The 22,680-nt window shown below is 36.2% G+C and overlaps 1 protein-coding gene across 4 annotated transcripts in view; it reads right to left on the reverse strand.

The window, feature by feature from the left end:
* Positions 1-22,680, reverse strand: part of KCNT2 (potassium sodium-activated channel subfamily T member 2) — a 114,483-nt gene that overhangs the window by 15,893 nt on the left and 75,910 nt on the right. For 2 of the 4 annotated variants that reach the window (XM_062497193.1, XM_062497192.1), the window contains 9 exons: positions 18,782-18,890; positions 15,295-15,444; positions 13,938-14,167; positions 13,023-13,239; positions 11,639-11,744; positions 11,239-11,411; positions 9,538-9,609; positions 6,213-6,347; positions 1,943-2,054 (listed from right to left, as the gene is read on the reverse strand). In XM_062497193.1, the coding sequence (XP_062353177.1) occupies positions 1,943-2,054; positions 6,213-6,347; positions 9,538-9,609; positions 11,239-11,411; positions 11,639-11,744; positions 13,023-13,239; positions 13,938-14,167; positions 15,295-15,444; positions 18,782-18,890 (1,304 nt within the window). The remainder of the gene's footprint in view (positions 1-1,942; positions 2,055-6,212; positions 6,348-9,537; positions 9,610-11,238; positions 11,412-11,638; positions 11,745-13,022; positions 13,240-13,937; positions 14,168-15,294; positions 15,445-18,781; positions 18,891-22,680) is intronic. The other 2 variants (XM_062497194.1, XM_062497195.1) reach the window with 2 other exon arrangements.

Raw genomic sequence — 22,680 nt, forward strand, 5'->3', positions numbered from 1 at the left:
CCCTGCAAATGTTAAGATGAAGTGCCTGGGAAATACCAACAGCAGGCAAGAGCAATGAAGAAAATGTTCTTTTTTTAAGATAATTTATCTGCCTCTGTTTCAGCAGAGCATAGTTTGGATAGGAAGTTCATTAAATGTTCAGCTTTCAATCTATCTTCATAACTTTTGCACAATAAATTAATAAAGATAGTCAAGAAGTTAAAATACTTTTAAGTATTTCCAGAATATTTGCTTGAAAAGTTAAGGACCTGTGTAAAGAAAGAAAGAACTGAGATAAAAATCCTGGTTTCAGTGCATTGAAGTAGACAGCCCACAGAAGCCCCAGCCAGCTGCTGGCCCATCTTGCCCTGGAAGAACTGGCAATGTATATTCCAGCCAGTTTTACCTTATCCTTCATGGATTTACCACAGAGGGAGGAAGTGCCACAGTGGAGGAGCCACATGTGCAAACCTTAAAGGGTTTGGCATTATCCCAACAAAGCTGAGCCTTCTGCTGCAAACAGCTCCTCTCTTTGCACAACAGCTTTTGTCTGGCTTCCCCACAGCCCTCCAGGTTATGTCTCTGTCAGAACACCACCTAACCACAAGATCAAGCCTTCATGTTATTACAGGCAAAAACAACAAGTCACTAAAGGCCACCCGGATATCTACATCTCGTGGTTGACATGTTAGTGTGATACCCAACCGAGTCAAAGATTTACTTCTCATCCTTTTCCCGTCTCATCCACACAGGCTGAATTTTTGCAGCATTCAATTCCTCTGTAAGAAGGATTCCTTCCGGTGACTGGGAAGATAAGTTTCCATGGAAAGGCTCTTTCCCACTAAGTACATGTTAAAATTACCTATGTAAATATTATCCTGTAAATAGTGGACTCTGAAATCCCTAAAATCTAGGAAATTTGCAGTACAAGTAGGAAATGGAAATTGTGTTAAATCTGTACAATGGTAATGATATTTGACACTAATTCAAGTTCACCAAGATACACAAGATAGATCTGAGGTGCACTGATTGGGAGAGTACATGAGAAAACCCAGCAATCACACTGATGGATAGACTGAGAGAAAGAAAAGAATGTAGTGAAGTATTTCTGCCCTTGAAGACTGTCACAGTGATATTATTTGTATCTCACAAACTCAGAATATGGCCTGAAAGATCATGAAGGGAATATTAATTAATACTTTAAGATTTTGGGAGTACAGAGGTGGGTAGGTCAGATCACCACTGAAGATTTGTGAGAAAGAGGACTGTCCTTGAGTGTAGAGAGTTAAATAGATGCACAATATTACCTCCTTTGCTCTACCTGTTTGAAGTAACAGTATTTTGAACAAGCAGATTAAATTTATCTCCATACAACCACAGTTCCACAATTTGAAAATACCAAATACACAAACAGAATACAAAGGTTTTATCTAACATATAAGTAGTGTCATTGTCCCTCTCGTCATTCTGACAGAAAACAATTCTTCTCAAACTGTCTCAGTAATGCCAGTATCTCCTATACATACACAGATACACAGAAATGTGTACAGAAGACATGATTATAGTGCCTTTAAAATGAAGTTGAATTTAAAAATACATTATAATAAAAGCTGTATGTTTTAAGCATTTAGTCATTTAAAAGATGCTCCATGTTAATTGCCTGTGTCAGCCTCTTGGAAAACCACATTAGCTCTGGAAATTTCATTATCCAAAAATATTTCATTTTCCTTGAGCAAATTCCACTATACAGTTGGTTGATTAATATTATATTGTAAAGTGATTAAATCAAATCAAACATTATTCTTAAATGAGGGTAGAATTTGGGGAAAAAAGTATCTTTTACAGTAGCTCCACAACCATAAATGACTGTTTCCACTTGTTTTGAAATCTTTGTAACAAAATCAGAAAAAGTAATAAAAATATAAGATTTAAATTGAGGGCAGGGGGAGGCAAATCTCCTTACCTTTTCCAGTTTGGACAGAGCAAGAGAATAGCAGTCTTTGGCTCTGAACTGCATGAATCTCATGTTGGCTGGGTGAGTTAGTTCTGTGATAATGCTTAGGCTGGAGAACAACCTGCATTTTAAAAGAATGTAATGTTTATACTCCTAATTATAACGACTCACAAATGTAAGGCTCTACATAAAGCTACAGCTTGTGCTTGTGTCCATGTTTTTAATGAAGTCCCTGAAACCTGTGGTGGGTCTGGGCCCAGTGAAATGCTGGTCCAACAGCACAGGAAACTACAACACATTCTCTGCAGAATTCACAAAGAAGCACACGCTGAGTTCAGAAAATACTTAAATGCTAGAAAGAAACAACTTAGTTTCATTAGCAGAGTTTTTATTTAATGACTGGTACAGTATCAGAAATCTGTAGGAAACAACAAAAAAAGGAAAAATTTAAAGCTTGTATTAGTAGCTGGTTGCATGTAAAGTGCTACTGATTTATGTACCCTTTCCAGTTGGTTTTTCTCTCTTGAGGTCTGTTTGTATGCTGTGACTATAGTCTGAGCAATATAGATGAAAAGTGACACTTGTGGGAGTTGCTGAGAAAATATATGTTTATGTATACTTTATGTTCTCACTTTGAAATATTTACATATACAAAATATTTATAACTTAACACAAATTCAGGCTTCTAAAACTAAAAGCAGTGGAGAAAGCTCAACTGTGAACTGGCTGAATTACACAGATTTTCAAGCAGCAGACTGAAGAGCCCCTCCTCAGCACTCAGGGCTCCAAGAAACAGATAGAAAATCATAGTTTACACTATTTAAATACTAAACAAGCTGAACAGAACACATTCTTATTTAAATCTTTCCTCTACAGATTCTTGTCAGAAAATGAGATGTACATCTACAGCCTCTTTCGCTGATCCTGAGGCTACTCATCTACAGTTAGCAATAGGTAATTGTAGTACTAATTACATCATTGATGTAATTCTTCTGTCTCACTTTTCACGGAAGCAGGATTTGGCAAGTTAGTTTCAAATAGAATTCAATGCACCTTTTTGCTAGTCTTGTCCTTTTCCCTCACTTTTGCAAGGAGAAACATCACTGAAATGGCAATTCAAGCAGAGCCTAAATGTGGGAAAATGTATATGCAGACTATCTGCCAATATGTGTTAATCCCACATTGTATTTAAAAACTAACACTACAGAATTCAGAATCAGGAGTAATAGGAAATTAAAAGCTGATCTCATGATAAAATATACACAGCAGGAAAAAATGCAGGCTGCTATGTTCCTCTTAAAGATGGTTTAGTTTAACACCAAGATGTGAAAAATTATTTATATTAGGAAATCAGTTTCAAAATTTGTATTGGTATATATTACTTACAAGTGCCTTTTAGCTGAATTAGGGGAAATTACCCTCCAGGTAGTCAGGGACAGATTGCAACTTGCCCTGGGTGTAAGGCACGCTGCCTGCCAGCTTTTAGCACTGGAACAGATCCCATTCCAACAAGAAAGGACTGGATGGGAAAGAGAAAGCCTGCACCAGCCTGATGGAAGGCACGGCTTGCTGTTGAACTCGTATTTGGAAGTCAAACAAGCAAGAGAGACATGTAGCTCTTTCCCAAACCACAATGTAAACCCAGAAAACAATGCAATGCCATCACATCACCTCATTTGGTTTATCTCTAAATTGGTGCTGACAGCTAACAGATACCTGTTACTAGCTGTGTACTGCTGGCAATAGGCTTCCTGCAGGATTTGAAACACAGCCTTTAAGTGGTTAACTAGCAAAACTTTATAGCAGTGCAGACCTACTGCCTGAGGAAACGTGCTGTTTTTCTGAGGTGGGCTCACACCTGTCTACAGGGACTCAGTGGTTGGCTTTTTATTTAATTTTAAAACGTGAAAAGCATCTTAAGGTATAGCCCAAGACTACTAATTTCTCCTTTTATTTTTAAGCTGTGATAACTTGTTCTTTCTTAGTCAGTGTGCCCATTTGAGTCACACTTCGTACTCTTGTGTCAGAGAAGTCAGTGCTGTGTCACAGCTTTAATTGGGATAGCACAGCTTGTATCCCTAACGGTGCTAATAACCCTGTCCTTATAAACAATGCATCTGCCTTCCAGGGTGGGGAGAACACTCTCCTGGCAAAGCAGGATTGCTAATGATGGGAATAATGACACAGCTGGTGTATGAGAATTGCCAGCCTAGGCTGAACCTACTGCAGCACCCTCACATGGCTTTTTCAGGCCTGAGTAACTCACATCAGGGGTGTTTAGATCAGCCTGTATCCTCTGAACAGTTTCACCTGCTGAGACTAAAGTGGAATCTTTGACAACGATGTGATATCACTGAAAACAGCACATTAAATCCAGTGGTTTAAAATCCCTCTTTAACACTACAATTGGTGCCAAGTGCTGTTGCTCTCTACCAAGCCCAGTCCTTTTTTCACTATTTTTTGATATTAGCTATTCATAAGTAACGAAAAACTTCCAGTGCATTTTTAAAGGTCATTTACAAAACTATTTACCTTAGTACAATGAATATAGTTTATTCTGAAGATCAGATAAATAACCTTACACCTCTTCCCAAAGCTTACTTATTTCTACAACTTTTATATTATATAAAAATGCAGTGAAATTATTACATTTAAATTATTTTTTTATTAAAAACAATTAAACTGTGTTCTAGGGAAAATTAGAAAAAAATTTAAACAATACACTACTTGTGAAAGTTTAGAAAGTTTTATGAAAAAAGTGTTGTTAAGTTTTAAACCAAGACATTTACTTTAATTTACTTTGATTGAAAATATGCAGTCTTAATACTGAGCCAGACATAGAGTTTGTACATGAGTTAAAGCTGCCATCTAGTTGAAAACAATGTGCAAGACAACTGAAGGAGTGTACAGTAACATCTAATGGCATACCTATTGTATGTAGTTTCTCTTTTACAAAGCAGAACACTACTAGGGGAAAAACCAATTGGGACTTTGCAAGTTTTACATTTGATACAACTCCTTTTTCCATTTGGGGGTAAACTGTGTTTCTGAAAACCTGTTGTATGCAAAAAAACCTCCGTGAGATGCCCCAGCACTGTATGGTTAGGAGTAGATCTGAGTGATGCACAGGTAGAGTTCAATTATAGCTTTAACCTAAAAATTTCATAGGTTGTAAGTATGAAACACACACCTGTGCAAGTAGCAGGTACCAATTCAGAAACTGAAATGTTAGAAAAAGACAGAACTAACACTTATTGGGCAATGCAGATTTTGCTTCCTTTGAGCACATGCAGAAATGCAAAGAGCATGAGTGCATTCTCACAGAGCTGCATTTACAAAAAAAAAATAAAAATAAAAATAAAAGAGCTCCATTGCACTTTAATGAGCTAAGTTTTCTCAATCACTGAAGGGTTCAAAAGACTTTTACTATGCATCTCTCTCTGGTCTTTGGTGGAAGATTTGACAAAGAAAAACAGGTAATTGCAGAAAAAGCAACATTGAATCAATTTTCTTCCAGGTCTGATTAGAATGAACACCAGGAAGTGCTAGCTTTAAGCCCCAAATCAGGGAGGCATTTCATAGCTGACTGTGTGGCATATTTTGTTTTCTGTAAGACTTTTTGGGCATTTTTATTAAGCAAGTAATATTTTTCTCAGCTCAAAGCAACACATTTTTTCATACTTATTGAACCAAGATATTGAACACAAAGGCCTTAATGAGGAGAGCTCTCAAAAGCAACAGCAAATCTCAGTGTTTTAGCTTTTCATCACAGCCTCCCCAGCCTCTTCACTAGACAGATCATAACATACTCTCATGTCTCTTACCACGCTGCTGTCATATGTAATGCTGTACACACGTGCCTAAAAACCTAAATTTTGTGCAAAACTAGATATTAAAAATGTGAACAATTACTACTAACTTTATAGTGATGCACTGCTTGCTTTTCAGCATTAAAAGGATCTGCTTTTTATATGGGCTTTAGCATTATTGTCTTTTCTCAACTATCTTTTGTCCTAAGTCTTCAACAGCAACTTTATTTTCCTTCCTGTAAACCTGACAGCTAACTTTTAAATTGATTATCTGCTTTTGGTATGCAAAGCATTTCATCTGAGCTTTCAGGAGAATACCTCAGTTTTTTAAGTGAATTGCTAAGCAGGGTGGGAAAAAGTTTGCCCATCTAAGACACAAATTCATGCAAAGGAATACTTGACATAAGAAGCATCAAGTATTTCACAATTAATGAGGATGTGCAGATAGATTGCAAAAAAAAAAGCCTTACCTGAAGAGGGTTTGAACATTCACAATTGTCTTGGCATCTGCCATGTAGTCTTCCTCAGCACTCATTGTGCTTTCTTTGTCCACTACCACCATATTAGCTGCAAAGGTGACCCCACACCTCAGTAAGTCATCTAGGCTTTTGTGAAGAGAAAAAGGGAGAAAGAAACAAGCAACTTAAATATGGAACACCTAAAAGATTAGCCATGGTTGGCATCTGCAGATCAGCTATGTAACACCTTCTAATATAATCGCTGGTAACATCTCAATTAATTGGTAGAGTAGAATATAGAATCTACTTCACTAGGTTGTTACAGTCCCTCTCTTTTGTTAATGATAAATTTATTTCTTTTTTTTTTTTTTAAATAAGCCTTTAAGTTGCTTGGGAAGACTTTGGTCTTATCCACTGCAACAACTTGCTCCATTGCAATTACTTCTGACAAGAGAAAAACCCAAACAAATGCTCCAGGTTGCTCTTTCCCACAGTTTTATATTGGTTTCAAAAATGTTAATAAATGAATTGGAGTGTTCTCAGGATGCTTTTAGGAGCAGCTGCAGAGCAGCAGAACTTTGTGTACAGCTGGACAATGTTTGTGTGAAGCCCAACTACAAAAAACACTCACAGACAGTTGAGTTACAGTTCTCATCATGCCTTGTAGCTTTGTCTCCAAAATGAAGCATGTTTCAGCTGTTTCAACAACATTTTCCACGGATCCTAAGCACCTTTTGACAAGTGTGGTGGGTTTTTTAACAACTTATTTTGGAAGAATATATACCATTATTTTTGAAACTGTGCAATGTCATTCATGGTTGACTACAGCAAAAGAAAAACTGATTTTATGTGATCTATGAACAACTGCAGTGCACAAGCAGAAGTCCAAACTTTTTTTCTGAGTAATTTCTATTTCTTCTTTTTCAGACTTTCAGTTGATCCCTGAAAATAGCAGCATATTCTGAAATACCCCGATTTTCTGCATTTCAATGTTTCATAAGCTCAACAGCTGTCCTTATTTTAGCAGTTACATTCAGCTGGCTTGTGGAGAATTTGAAAAATGCTAATGTGGAAGTATTACAGTTCTAGTTTTCAGGTACCTCTAGCTAAAGGTTTCTCAAGACTGACTAGATTTCTACACAGCTGTGAAATCTGTTCAGTTACAGATCTCAAATCCTACCCAAGGACTGGGGGACAGGTACCTACTACTTGACGTGTTTTGATGAAGTGCATCTCTGCTATGAATTTTGGTAAAGCTGATTTTCTGTAAGCTATCTATGTCTAACAAAAAAAAAAATAGAATGGTAAATTTCATGTATTCCTTTGGTGGTTTTCTCTCTGAGATGATGATACTTCATTGCTGGTGAAAAAATGATAAATACTTTAGATACCTAGATAGTAGGTTGGTACTTTGAGAATGTATTTATACCCCTTAAATAACAAAGGATCATTTGCATATTTTACAATGTATTTCTTAGGTACAGATGATCAGATCTGTTAGTTGTACATGATTTTAAAACATGGTGAGGAAAACAGAGGGAATATGTATGAACTACATTTTTTAAAGTATTCTTATTGATGATAACAGATGTCAAAAAAACCCTCTACAAACTATAGCTGCTTATTGCACCAGGAATTAAAGTGATTTTAGTGTCAGAAAAGATGCAGAAGTTCATGCTGGTATTACTGTGACCTTCTGAATTCTGAATAGTCACTTATTCCAAAGACTACATGCTTCATTTTTTTTTTAAAAAAATGCATTTAATTCTGAAAGAACAACAAAACACCATTAGGGAGGGATTTGGCAATTTCCATTTTGAAATAAACTCAGTAAATTTAAACAAAGTTCCATTTTCTACATTAGTAAAACAGGTTAATATCTGAGTTATTAATTACTTTGAATACTCGGAGCATTCCTGTTTTGAGTAAACATTTTGTTGCTGTTTGGTTTTTGCCTTTTTCCTTTTATACATTCTCTGAATTCTTCACACATATATCTGCAGCTCTGCAGCCTATTGTATTAGTTAGTTAGTTTTGCCAGTAATTTTCCATGACCTTTCCCTAGGCAGAAAGACAAAATAAATTCCAGAGCTCCAAGCCCCAGAAGGTGCAAGGCCCCAGTGCTGTCTTGGTTTTTTCCTGGGAACCAAGGCTGAGAACAGATCTTTGAGAAACATCTTCATGGGCAAAGTACAGCCAGTGCCAAGGGGGGGACACCAGATAAGGGGGCTTGACCTGGGGGGAAAATTCATCACCACTTGTCCTCCTAATTGGTGCTTTTTATCAATTATGGTAATTTCCTAAAACGTATAAATTTGTTTTTAATAAAACGTTAAAAAAAACAAATTTTCAATAAAACGTTTCAATAAAACGTATAAAATTGTGGGCTCTTGAGGACAACTTTCCATAACTGCCTCAAGGCTTCAAAGAAAGATCTCCTTTCATATTACTTCTTTACTAAAAATATCTCGAGTTTCATTTCCAGGTTGGGAAAAAAGGCAACAATTTAATTAATTACTCTGCCATCATGAGCTCTTTTTAAAGGAGCCCTTTCTTGCTTTATAGGAAAAAATGTAAAGTAAACAACATTTCTGTGGGCTCTTTGTAAACCTCGAAAGGATTCGGACTCACCAAGGTAAATCTGTAACTGTGTCACTATTATAAGCAGGAAATTAGTTTTTTGGTTTCTACAAAGGGGATTAATGTTATGGGCTTGTAGCCCCAATTCAGTATTCACTATGTAGTGAAGCAAACAGTTCTCTTTAAATTTACAATCTACACAGAGGAGTTTACTAAAATAATCCTGAGTCCTTGCTCTTCTCTTGTTTCTGCCTGATTTTCACATTAAAGTTCTGTTGCTAAAGCCATATCCATAAACATGTATTAGCAGAGGTGAAGACAGAAATGTAGGAGTAAGTGATAATTTAAGTAGTGGAAGATGAAGACTTTTGGACACATTCAAGACTGTTTACATTCTGTAGCTATCTTTACAAAACCTGAGTCAATGAATTCCAACAAATATGTAACTCAGTACAGACTAACACTAGAATCAGGGCTATAATCTGTTCATTTGTAGAGACATATGAACTCACCTAAATAAGTGTTAATCTTATGTTTTTGAAGATATTAACTTGTGCTCCCTGACATGCTTGTCACTAATGAGCTCCTTTATAAATCAGAAATTTGAAATCCCAAATTACAGCACACAGATACAGACAATGCATGCAAAAAGCTCATCTCCAACTACGGCACACACGCACAAAAACATGCAAAGACGACACACACAACAAACCACTGAGACTACAAAGGTAAGTTTTCTAACAGTTATTTCACCTACTTGTCGATAGAGCCCACCATGTAGTAAACCATTGGAAACCAACAGATTGCATCCAGAAAATGCATATCTGGCCTAAGCAGCAGATGGAATTACAAAATGAAACACAGTATCACAACAGCAGCATCTCTTCGAAATCATTTTAATTAACTGGTAGTTGGGTTGGGTTTTTTTTAAATAACTTTCTTAAACTTTGGCATTATAATGTCAGTTTAAGCAGAAAATAGGTTTTCAGAAAGCTGTGAATCGACAGTTTGCTGTGATCATAAAGAATGATCAGAATTAACATGCTTATATTAATAAATGCACCTCTAAAATCAGAAATGTTATGGCACAGGACAATTCCAACTGTAAGAACAAGTGAGCGATGTCAAAGACACACTACCAAGGTATACTCCAATGGATGCCTTAGGAGGACTTAAAATAAGCATCAACAATTCTTGATTAAAATGTAAAGTGGAAATCAAATCATCATTTGGGTTTTGTGCCACCTACTGCTTTCAAGCCCTACTCCCTTTCAGAGCAGGCACAGCAAACGCTGAATAGAGAGCCAACACTAAGGGTGTTCGTTTCATTAGCAAGCAGAGCTTTTACTTCACATTAATCAATCAAAAGTTTGGCTATAAAGTGTCACAACAGCAGTACAGTGTGAAGTTGGGCACTGCTCTGGCAAAAGGAGCTGGCACTAGAGGGCCCCCCGTGCCCATGGCTTTGCTCTCACACTGCCAGTGGAAGTGATTCAGCCTCATTTAGGCTCCTCGGTTTGTGGCATTCACTGTAGTACCTACATAAAAACCTCTGTTTTGCAAACACAGCTGACTAAGGAGCTGCCTGAGGGAAAGTGGGACACTTCACAGCAGGCCTTTGTAGAAAAAAAATCACTTAAACTGCAACACATCTACACAAAGGGAAATGTCAGCCCTGGAATCACAACCTACAAGACATTTTTGCTTTCTTAGTTTATTCTACTATTCTCTGTACAGCTAACCTCCATTTCTGTGTCTTTCAAGTGATTTTAAGCAGCTGAACTGTACCAAAGTGCTGCAAAAAAAAAGCCCAGAAAACTGATTTATTATCAGATTATAAACAAACCAGTCCTGACACAGGTAGATTTGTCTGAAATATTAAAAGCAAGAAATGCAAAATTCCAGTAGTCACCAGAGAGATATAAAAGTAACAACAGTACTGCAAGTTTTAATTTTCACCCATGGCTTTAAATAATTTTAGATAAATTGTGTCTGTGGGCGTCCTTTTGGCTTAAAGAACTGTTTATCTTTAAGTGTAGAGTTATTACAAATATACCTAACTGGTCCAGGCCAGTAAGTGCATTGTGTTAAGTAGGTTAGTGCTGTCATGTAGCTGTGAAACTGCTACACAGCTTGCTTTTTCAGTGTTTATTAAGCCCTTTAATTTTAGCAGCAACATTCACATTTCTGGGGGTAATTTTAAGAAAGTCTTGGCTGAAACATTGGCCATGAAGATTAAGAACATTTAAGTTTACTATGGGCATTAACAGTCAAGAAAAGGTCAATTTTGTATATGACAGTGAACATGGAGAATGATTTTTGTCACTAACTTTTCTCAAAGGTAAGTGTGCCATAATGTTTTTGATTTTCAGTTGGCCATGTGAAAAGGGGTCATCTATTGAAGTTATGGTAAAATGAGTTTAAAACTTTTTAGAAGGGGGAAAAAAAGTCTCCTTACGGGTTATCCAGCAGTAATACAATGGGGTTTAGCTCTTTCTTTGGTCGGTAATATGCTCTGAGTGGGACAATGAAGTTATATAAGCCATTTCCAGCAGTTTCTGCTGCAACTATAATCAATTTATTTTTGAATCCATAGGCTTTGGCATCTTCATGGTAGTTATGCTGGCATCCCTAAAATCAAAGTAGGAAACAAGTTCAGTAATGTGAGTATCAGATGACCAATAGAGTTCTGGTTACATATAAACACTTGAGACGTGATGAAAAGGAGGAGAAAATACAGCATTACAGCAAACACTGCATAAACTTCATCTCTAAGGAGAAATCAGAATTTAGCTCTGCTCAAATGCAAGATACAAATGAGAATGCAGGGTTATCCAGTAGCAGAAACCCCCTTTTACCTTATCTAGTCTTAGACAACAGAAGGGTACTTTTTCATGCAAAAGATGACAAAAGGTGGGAGAACTTCCAATATAAGGAGAGTAAGGAGGATAGCCTTTGGCATACCTAAAATAGAAAAAAAAAATATTTTTCAGTATAGCAAATTACAAAAACACAGCTGCCTACACAAGCATTTTATGGGATGTTTATCCATATGTCCAAGTTTTGGAGTCAAGTACAGGAAATGAACTATGTTTAATGGAGGTCAAAAGAATGTATTTTGCAGCCAGTTAAATAGAACTTAGTGAAAACTGCCATGCTTTTGGGGACTGAAGGAATTTTGCTTGGGATTTTGAAAATCTGTTGTATTTACTGTATCAGTGTGCTGTCAAAGTGTTTTGAACTGGAAACTTCTAAGTTAAAAAAAAGGATAGAAATTTAACATAAATAACTGTGCTTCTGCTCTTCCCTCTCCAATTTTTTTTTTTCAAACATTTACCAAGAATGAGTGAAGTCATTGCCTTTTAGCTTTAACAATGTACTTTCAAAACAGCTGAAATAAATTCTAAATGGCAAATCCTCTTCCCAATGACGTGAAATTTCTAATTTGCCTTAGTGGTTTTTTACATGAGACCTTTTAAATCCTGGCATTTTCAGTCTGCAGATTTAAGATGACTTGTCCTATTAATTTTTTCTCTGGAGCCCAAAATCTTCCCTGGGGCTTCTCACGCTTGTCACTGGTGGAGATGGCAAACTCTGCTGGTTGAGGCACAGCCTTGATTGTGTATTTCAGTTTTAACACCCCGTCAGCAATCCCAATAAACATATTTGCTCATCTGCACAGCAGGATTGAATCTTCTGGGGTTATCTGAGTAATGCATCATTACTTTCAGTAACACACTAATAAGCATTTTGAGTTAGATGTGACAAGTTTGTCCTGTACCGCTTTTTTTTGTCATTCCTGCATTTTGAAGTCACACACCCAACCCCAGCATTCAAAAACCCTGTTGGATGATCTGATTATCACTGCATTCTCATGATAGGAATACTTATCTGTTTACAAATTTGTTGAGTGCTCACGTAGTAATTACAGAAAGTAAAAAAAAAAATATAATAGGCCTAAAATATGCTATGAATGCATTGCAATACAGGACTACAGCTTTTATAACCACAGAGAGAAAATCTCCAGCAAATAGAAGAGTTAATCTGTTGTGTGTTTTTGTATTTCAAAGTAGGTTTATGGCATTCTGATAGCATTTCCTCGATGGGGATAATTCTATAATTTGGCTTCAAGGGACTTGCTTCCTAGAAGTCCTCCAGATTGATCTGCATTTCAAAACAGATTATCGATGCTTTTTTATATAGTATTAACTTTTCACTTTATTTTACATTTAATATACGTACTCTAAGCCTGCAGAGACTTCATCATCCGATGGGGTGGTTTCATCCTCGGACTGGTCACTGAGCAGGTCGCAGGTGTGGAGGGAGGAGGAGTCTGCAACCTCCAGCACTGGGGCTATGCTGGGCCTCCTGCCCTCCTTGCTGCCCTCGGCAGGGAGGGCCAGGGTGGCCCCGCTGGCCCCGTGGCACCCAGTGTCCTGTAAATCGATGGCCACGGTCCCTAGGGGCAGGGAAAACATTTCCTCAGTGCTTCTCAGAACCTTGGAACGAGATTCCCGGATTTAGTGGGGATTGCCTGGCTGCATGGCAAAGGACTGGCAGCAACACTGTGCTGATTGTGTTTATTCCATTCAAATAAAAGAAATATTTCAACTGCACTCAAGGAAAGCAACACTTTTCCCGATAATTAGTCTATGTCTACTTGTTAACCACCTCTTTAAAATCATACCTTATATAATCAGTCCATCAACAACCTGCAGATTTTACTTATGGTGGTTTTTTAAATTAAGAAGCTCATGAAAACTTCTTACAATCAAGTACAAATGACAAAGAAGTACTCACATGATTTACCCATTTGCTTTGTTTGCGTGCACTTCATAATTACTTTTTTATATCACAGTCTTAAGTAGTTTAATTCCACATTGTCAAGTAAAAGAGAATCAAATTCCATTTCTTTGTTCAGGGGTTTTGGCATGTGTGCTTGTTTGTTTTTGTCTGGGTTTTCTTTGTTGTTGTTGGTTTTTTGTTGTTCTGTTTGTCTGTGGGGTTTTCTTTAAAAATGAGGCCAAATGTTTGAAGTTTTTATATTAATTCTTTCTACTCATAATTATAGTTTCTTAAAAGTTTAGGAAGATGATTTAAAATGTATTACTCAATAAATAAGAATATGTTGTGATGTGATTTTTTTTTTTTACTTACCCATGCTGGCTATTATACTGTGTACTGGTAACCTGGAAGCTCCATGATAAGACAATTTTGATTCATGGTTTTTTCTATGCTTTTCTTGCTTCTTAAAAGCAGAATTCTCTTCTTTGGTGATATTTATGTAAAAGCATATATCAGTAGAACTCATGATATATCGAGGACCTGGATTCAGCAAAATGTTTTTGTTATCTTCCTTTCTAACACCAATCAGACAGACTCCAAACCTTAATTAGAAAAGGAAAGGCATGGTTCATTTTGCATAGTCCTGCAAACACCAGAATTTCCATTGTCAAAAATGAACCTCAGGTATATTTTTATTCTTTGCACCTTATGAACATTTGCAGCTTTCTCAACAAAGATGTTTGAAAAATGTGTTCTGTTAAATAGGCCACATCAAATCAGGCAGATTTTATGAGCTCATGAATTCCTAGGCACTTGAGTGCTTTTCATAATGCCCATAGTATTCTCCTAATGTTGTTGTAGTTGATATTTTCTGTCACATGAATAGTCCTTTTTGGGAAAATATTGGTATAAAAATGGATACATGATATGAAAAATTATTAATCATGTTAAATTGTTCCATTATTTATAAGTAATGGAAACCATTTTCATAATTCATTTTTGCAATTCTCTCTTTAAAATGCATTTGATTAGTGATAGAAAATAAGGAATTACAGCAAAAAACCCTCCTCTCCTTGATTAAATACAAGAATAAACCCAGCATTTAGGGTTTGATAAATGCTTATTTTATCAAATATATACAAACATACATGATTTGTGTTTATTTTGCATGTTCATCTCACAGACCAGCACTGGATAAGTGATGCATCATCTGGACCTTAAAGCAGGTATGTTACCATCTAACAGAAAAGAGTTTTACGTTTGACCAACCACCAGAATGTATCATGTGACACCTTTAAATTGAACATTTTCCATAATATGAATATGCCATAAAGGAAGCCAGATTTCCAGCTGACTCCTAAATAAATAAAAAAAAATTAAAAGAATTCCCACACCCTCCCACCCATTCATTTCTAGATTGTTTTGGACTTGCTGTTCTTGCAAAACCTATGAAAAGTGCCTTTTTTTTCTTTTTTCTGGTTGTCCAACAACATCCTGTATATCTTTCCTATTCTATTCTTTTAGACTGCGATGGGCTGTAGAGAATGAACATAAGCTTTTATCTGACCAGCTCCAACTCAGAGAAATATATCCCTATTAGTGGCCAGGTGCTTAAACCCAGGAACAGATTAATGTGCAGTACTGTGCCTTTAGTGAAGAGCTATGCTGCAGGCAAAACAAGTAATTCTTTCTTTGAAATTTTGATGGTTGATAAGAAAAATAAACATACTTTTTATGTGCATGGAAAGAAGCATATGTGAAGCTCTTCCCCTCATACTCAGCAAAAAAAGTACTTTCTTCCAGGTTAATGTGATACACTTCATTACCAGAGCATCTGCCATACATTTTCTGCCATTGTTCTGGTGATTGCTGACTCTCCCTGAAATATAAAGAGAATAATTTAACACTTAATGCTAAGTTCTTATTAATCAGAATGGTATTTCATGTCAATAGAAACTACAAATATCTACTGAAAAGGTCCCATAGGCTAATCTGAAAGAAGTATTTGAGATCAAATCTTGGTAATATTGTAAGTACAGAGATTATTTTAATGGATTAAATAGCAATTTCTGGTAAGTAATAGACATGTAAGAGTATGTACTTTAATATGAGAAGAGAGGTGGCTCAATTACTTTTAAATCACACAAATCAACTAGATCCGTGGCAATTTGAAGATGACAGATAAAACCAGCAGCACTCTCCTTATATTCATAAAGACAGTTTCTTCACATGCTTTGTGGCTCTCGTTCCTGTCTGAATATCATTAATAACAACTTATATAAGAGATAATCATTTGGCTTTGGTCATTTGATTTTTAAGAGAGATTTTTCTGCATTTGCTTATCTTTACCCTCTGGGTATTTTTGATTCCTGTGTCTTGTAGACTATTACAAGTACATAGCTTCTTTTGTCTAGGGCAAGAAAATAAGTGACAAAGCAGATCATCCTTTATGCAGCTGCTGCCCTTAATGCAAACAGTTCAGTGGAAATGTTCCAAACCTCAGCAACCCCAACACTTGGAGCCCTGGAGCTCCTGGGAACTTCCTGATTAAGCTTTACATGGAAACAAAGGTCTGCCTACATGATTTTTACTGGAGGTAACTGATGCCTACGTACGCATATGTGCAGATAGGTCATGAAACTGAAAAGTGTGTTCTGTGTTCTGCCACTTAGAGTGAAGATCTCAAGATACAGGACATGCTCCTTTTAGGCTCCTTTCCACATTTTCAGTACCTTAACACAATTCCTATTTTACTTTAATTTACCACGTTTCATCACTCTCATCATGAAAACATTTTGTTTCAAGATGAAAATAAGCGAACCATTTTTTATTGCAACACTATAAATAGTGTACTAGGTATAGAACTGCAGAACCAGCAATGTAATTTCAGAACATTTTCCCTTATTTCACTTCCCCCCCTAAAATAAAATGGTCACCTGTTTAATGTCTGCTTGGTTCCAGTGAGTTGTCTGAAAGCTTCCCATGGGGCTGTACTGTAAAGACCACATTAACTTCAAGTCAGAAGGGTTATTTTCTTACAGTATTTTGTATCATCAAACATAACCTAGGGTTGTACTACTAGTTCAGATAACCAGAAAACAGTTAAGGATAATTTTAAAGATTATTACTTAAGATTAATAATGAGATTATAAACAAGATTAAAGGTAGAATTTTGGTGTCTCACAGACTAAAGTTTTGAATTGCATAAACACCTGAGAAGAAAACAGGATTATTTACACCTCCATAACAGGTATTTAAAATTTGACTCCTACATAAGGTTTAATGTAGGTGTTAATAGCAACCATGATAAAAAAGGATCATTAAACAGGACCTAATGTAAATGAAAGCAGTTAAGTATTAATATCAGAAGTCCATTTAACAAATTATTTTCATTATGTAGATCTAATTTAGTATTTGGTTTGGTTTATAAATACATGTTTATAGAATTTTTTATTTGTAGTTTAAATAAACTGCTTTCACCTAATCTTTTTACTTAGCCAAACCCAACTGCTCATCTGACTTCATCTTTCATATGCATAAAGGTAATTTCACCAATTTTAACAACTAGCAGTTACTTTACTTCTTGTTCAGCAACAGAAAATATGTGGAAAACAAAAGAAAACCAAACCCTTTGGTCTATAAATTGGTCAAATCCAAAGCAGTTTTATGACTGCAGTACATTGACAAATGCCCTCATTCTGGAGTCTGTCTGAGAATGAATGCTCTAAAGAGTGCTGACTACAGTAAATAAATAATAACTAGACATTTTCACTTTTTCAGTCTTTCTGTATAAATACAGAAGAGTATTCTTACAGTAACAGACATTATACATTCTTACATAAATACACATTGCTTTAATCCTTCTGGATTCAATGTAATGCTACAACAATCTGTGCAAAAACTTTTGTCTTTTTTCTCCTAGTATACAATGACCAGACTAGAAAACTGTTAAATTTATTATGCTGGTTATATCTATCAATTCTGATTGCAAAAGAAATATTAAGCACTTTAGAATTCTGTGACAGTTACTTTGCATCACAGTTAGGAATCTGTAAATGAGCAATGTGACTGTGTTAAATAGTGAAATGCTGAAGTTCCTAAGTACAGCAGAAAACATTTCCCTTTTGTCTGTTTGGTTTTTTGCTGATGGAAAATTCCCTGACAGCTGTTAGGAACACTGCTCTTCTTTTATGTGCATACAATATGAAATAACTGGACAAGGCTCTGGATTCTATGCATGTCACAGAATGAAAGGTAGGCAGATAAAAATGCATGAAGAATGTACTTCATCATGGTGCTCAGCAGGTATCAAAACAGTGTTTTGTTGTCTTCCTACTAGGAGATTCTAGTGCAGACAGTGTCATTAAAATGTTGAGATTTGTTGTTCTCAGTAGTAGCAGTTCCAGGAAGAATTTCTGTTTCCCCCATTCTGGGCAAAGGGCAATACTAGAAATGTCATATTGAAGGTTAAATAACTCTGCTTATATATATACTGAGTTCATGGTTACATGAAAAAGAAGTTAGCATGTTAGAAGATTTACATAGTGTGTATGCAGCTATTCCATTTCTAAAATATATTTATAGATTCACTCTTTATTGCATCTGTGTGCCCACAACATTTCCATCAAGAATACCTTATTATTCCAAGAATACAGCATAAAGGAGATACACCAGATGTGGCAAAATGACTTTAGTGAATTCAGAGAAGTTCTACTGTGACTGTGCAGTCTGCAGAGACACCATAATTCTGCAGCCCTCCCAGCAGTGTGGTCATGTTAAAAATCACATATATTCGTTTGCTTCTTAATGTACAGGCACAGAACAGCAAATACCATATGTCATCAAAAAACACATTTTTTTAGTTAATTGAGGCAGACTTTCCAATTAACCTAATAGGTATTCTTAGGTCCTGTTAGTGCTCATAAGTAGAACTTCGTGACAGATAGAGGCACTTCAATCTACTAAACTAGAAATACAATTTTTTCGTATTTTATATTGTGGAAGTGGCACAACAGCATGCAAAAAACTGAAATAGTAGGGGGAGGGAGCATTCTCCTCAAAACTACACTGCCTTGAGTAAAGCATTTTTATGTTTTTATTGTGCAGAAAATTCCACTTTCTTTTTTAAGACTGTAGTTGTTCCTGTGGGAATTCAGGGTAAGCTGTTTTCCAAAGAGTATCAGCTATGGGGGTTTTTTATGGTACTATATACTTACTGTCCCCTAGATGTATGAACCAGCAGAGTGATTAATGTAGAAGTAGCTGGACATATACAATTTAGAGCTAGCATAGCATATTTGAATTCCTCTTCACATACAACATGATCTGCAGGGAAAAAAAGAAAGATACAAATTGTTTTACAAAAAATACTTTCAATTGAACAGCATTATCACTTCCTTGTCTAGGAAAATAGTGAAGATGGATCAATCAAAAGTTGGCCCAAGATCTTAATGTGCTTGAATCTTGAAAATCAGCTGTGTATAAATTTTCCCTATCTGTGCTATCTAACATGGATGGCTACTGTTTTAAATCCAGATCATAGTTAAAAGCTCTCCAGTGCTTGCTGATGGCATGAAAAGGAAATAGAAATAATTCTTTAATGTAATTCCCATATATCTGTGACAGTATTGAAATGGCTATAAAAAGGGACAAGCACAAAACTTGTATTTGCTTGTCAGTGTAGAAACAAAAAATCAGACAGGTTTTGTAAAATCATGAAGGCATTTAATACTAAGTTGGTTTTTCCCCCTCCGAATTTAGCGTTTGGTTATTTCAATGGGAGCAGAATTTGCTTCTAATCAGAAAGAATATTCTAGTAGTACAGCTGATGATCAAAACATAGGCACATGAAAAATGCTGAGTAAAGGCAGGCAAATAACCTCCCCACCTAGACCTGAACTATGCACACCTGCTTCTGGTTTCACCAACGTGTCACTGAAATCCTTAGAACCACCTTGCCTCTCTAAGATGCTTTCCTGACAGAATTTATAGTACAGCTATAAGTCTGATGACACTTCCTGAAAAAAAAAGTGAAGGCATATTTTGTGTGCCTTCTCCTCTTCTTTTGAAATATCTAGAGGCTTTTCAGTAACAGAATAATTTACTACTGAATTGAGTAATTAATTCTCACATTTTCTGAATATCAGTGCCTATTTGAATGTCATAGGAAAGGGATGAATTCAGTTATATAAAGACACTGTCAAGTGTAGGACAAAATGAGATTTCTCTTCCTGTAAATATATTTCAGCTGTAGCAATTAAATTTTCCTGCAGAAAATATTTCAGATAGAAATATGTTCTTTTCATTGACCATATGCCATTAATAAACCTACTTGAATTTCAAACCAGGGATTTTGAGAGGGTAAGGCATAGTCTGTTGTTTAAATGGAATATCTGCAGCCCATTACTGTTGGTCAGATGGCAAAGATTTACTGAAGTGAATACCAACTTCCTGACACTGAAAGAAAGGGAATTCTCCCTATTTTTTTTTGTATTTGTACAGGATTTTGGCAAATAACCTCCCCTTATTTTTTGTTTGGAATGTTGTCGTATTGTAGCTAAGCATTTTGAAACTACAAGAAAGAAAAATACACAGGGTAATGATTTTATCACCTGTTATTTCAGATCTTGCATTTGAACCCAATTGTACATGCCTGCCTAAATATATACAAGTGGAAGTTAATAAATCATGGATGGCACAAGGCAGATGAAAACTGTAACTTAAATCCTCCAGATACACTCTACTCTCTAACATATATGGTAAACTTTCTTGGCAGATGTTTATGTAAAAATATTATGTTAGCAAAGAATTTAGCACACAGCAAACAGAGATTTCTGTCCTACAACAGCCTCTTAATCATGTCTGTGTCAGATTCACATGATGTTGTTAAGTGTTTTTACATCAGGAGCCTTGGAGCTGGACTTGTGGACTATTTCTGCTCCTGCTGGAGACTGTGACCTTCTGCAGTTAAATTCTTGTATAAGACCAGGCCAAAAATGCCTTGCTCATTTCTCCAATTATTTGGCAGTTCATAGCTTTCCTATGACATAACTGTGTTTTTCATATGTATGCTCAGGACTTGTGGAGGATTACACAGAACTTTATCTACTGCTTTCTTTCTGAAGTGAGCAGGGAGGAAGCTGGATGACAGCTCTCCCACTCCTCAGGTCTGGGACATCAGTCATGTCCCCTGACAGCAGGTACCAGAATCAGCAAATTACTCATCCAGTGTGACAGCAAAACAGCCCCAGGAAACTGTAGTTTATCTTGAAGAGAATATTAAATATGCCAAATCAGCTTCCCAGAAAAATAAATATTTTGATTGAGTTTAAACTACAGAAATATTACATTTTGAATTTCCCTAAGTTGCTGTTTCCATTGAAAATATATTTTGACAGAAGTTTTGTTCCTAAGTCTGTCTCAAATGGATGTAGTAATGCAGTGGGGTGAGTTATGGTTTCTGTGATGTTGCTGAGGATAAAACAGACTCAAAATACTGATTTATGCAGCAGCAGCCATGTGGTAAGAATGATTGAGACCTGGCACAATTATTCTGAGAAACCTGGCTTTTGTCAATTTGGTAAGTTAACATGACCACTATCTCATCTGAGAGAGAAAAATGCCCATCCATTACCTCTAGACTATTTTTATCTGTAACTGGACAAATTAATCATCTGCTGCATTCAATATCCATTTTGGTGAATCTGGAATATGTTTCTTTGAAATAAACTACTGAAGCTTTGATGTCAGACCTCAACAATCTGTGCTAATTCATGGGTGCACTTTGAATAAATAGAGAATGTGAAAATGTATTCCCATTTCTTGGAATTGGAATTATATATAATTTCCAAATATTCAACGTAAAGCATATAGATACACACACACACATTATGAAAGTTTTCAGTTCAGCTCAGAAAATATTGAGTTTATTAGTCTCTGAATTGCATAAATATATTTTGGTCTGCTGTGGAAAATCTTCACTTTTTTTCCCATTTGTGCTGAAATGCAAGGTCAGGAGCTTGTACCAAGGGTACATGACCTTTTGTAGCCTTGTGTGGTCGAAAGAAAAGTGGGAAGATTAAGGATGTAACTGCCAGCATTATTGAAAGAAAAACTGGGAATGTCAAGGCATTTTTATATTGGAAATTACTCAGGAGAAATCAAAGCATTTTAGCTTAAGATATAAGACTGTTGCCTATCTGATCACTGTCATGTTAAGAGTGGCTGTGTATTTGAAGTGTTCACACCTTAAACTTGTGAAGGGCTTTGCTGGGACAAACATTTATGCCATTGTAGCAAAGTAAGTAGTTCAATATTTTAAATAAAGTAGTTAAAATCCACTGTAAAAAATACCAGAAGGCACAGAATGCTAGGATGTGTGTTTGGCATCAGGTGGAAAGTCAGGAAAACTGACTTTCTGACAGGTCCTCTGAGCCTGGCCAAGGTGCTTCCATTCTCTTGCTCTGAGGACAAAAATAAGTTCCCATTCTCTCATTAAAGACAGGAAAGATGTTTAAGTTTTGTTTACTGGATGGGAATACATCATAACAATTACTTTTCCCACGTACTGATTCTGCCTGAGGCAGAAAGCCTCCAGGGTGCAGAAAACCTCCAGGCAGAAAACCAGGCTTTTCCCTCCTATAGGAACATGCAGTCAAGTGTCTCTGTTTCAGGACTGCCTCATGCAATCTAGGAGGACTGGTCAACATAATATAAGCTGCTGAGAAACTGGGCTTCTAGTGGTTTATACATTTTCAAAGTAGTTAAGAGTTAAACTTTAGTTAGGAGGACAATTTGGTTGTACTTCTTCGAAATTTAAGAACTTCATTTTTGACACCTGTAGTCTCTAAACCTGTGTGTAAAGAAAAAAAATAAAAGGAAGAAGAAGAAGAAGAAGAAGAAACACTATTACTGAATATTTCAGGTTCAAAAATATGCCCAGTATTGTTTGGGGAAACCTCTAAAAGAAAAGAGTCATCTTCTCAAGGAATATCAGACTTAAAAGAAGCTTTTACATTAAGGCAGTAATAAAGCAGCCCTGAATCATAATAGGAAAAGCACTAAGAAGGATGTTCCAAAAGGCTGTGACAAATTTCACTCATAAACACTCTGGACA

This window comes from Cinclus cinclus, chromosome 8, assembly GCF_963662255.1.
Source record: "Cinclus cinclus chromosome 8, bCinCin1.1, whole genome shotgun sequence".
Taxonomy (NCBI): Eukaryota; Metazoa; Chordata; class Aves; order Passeriformes; family Cinclidae; genus Cinclus; species Cinclus cinclus.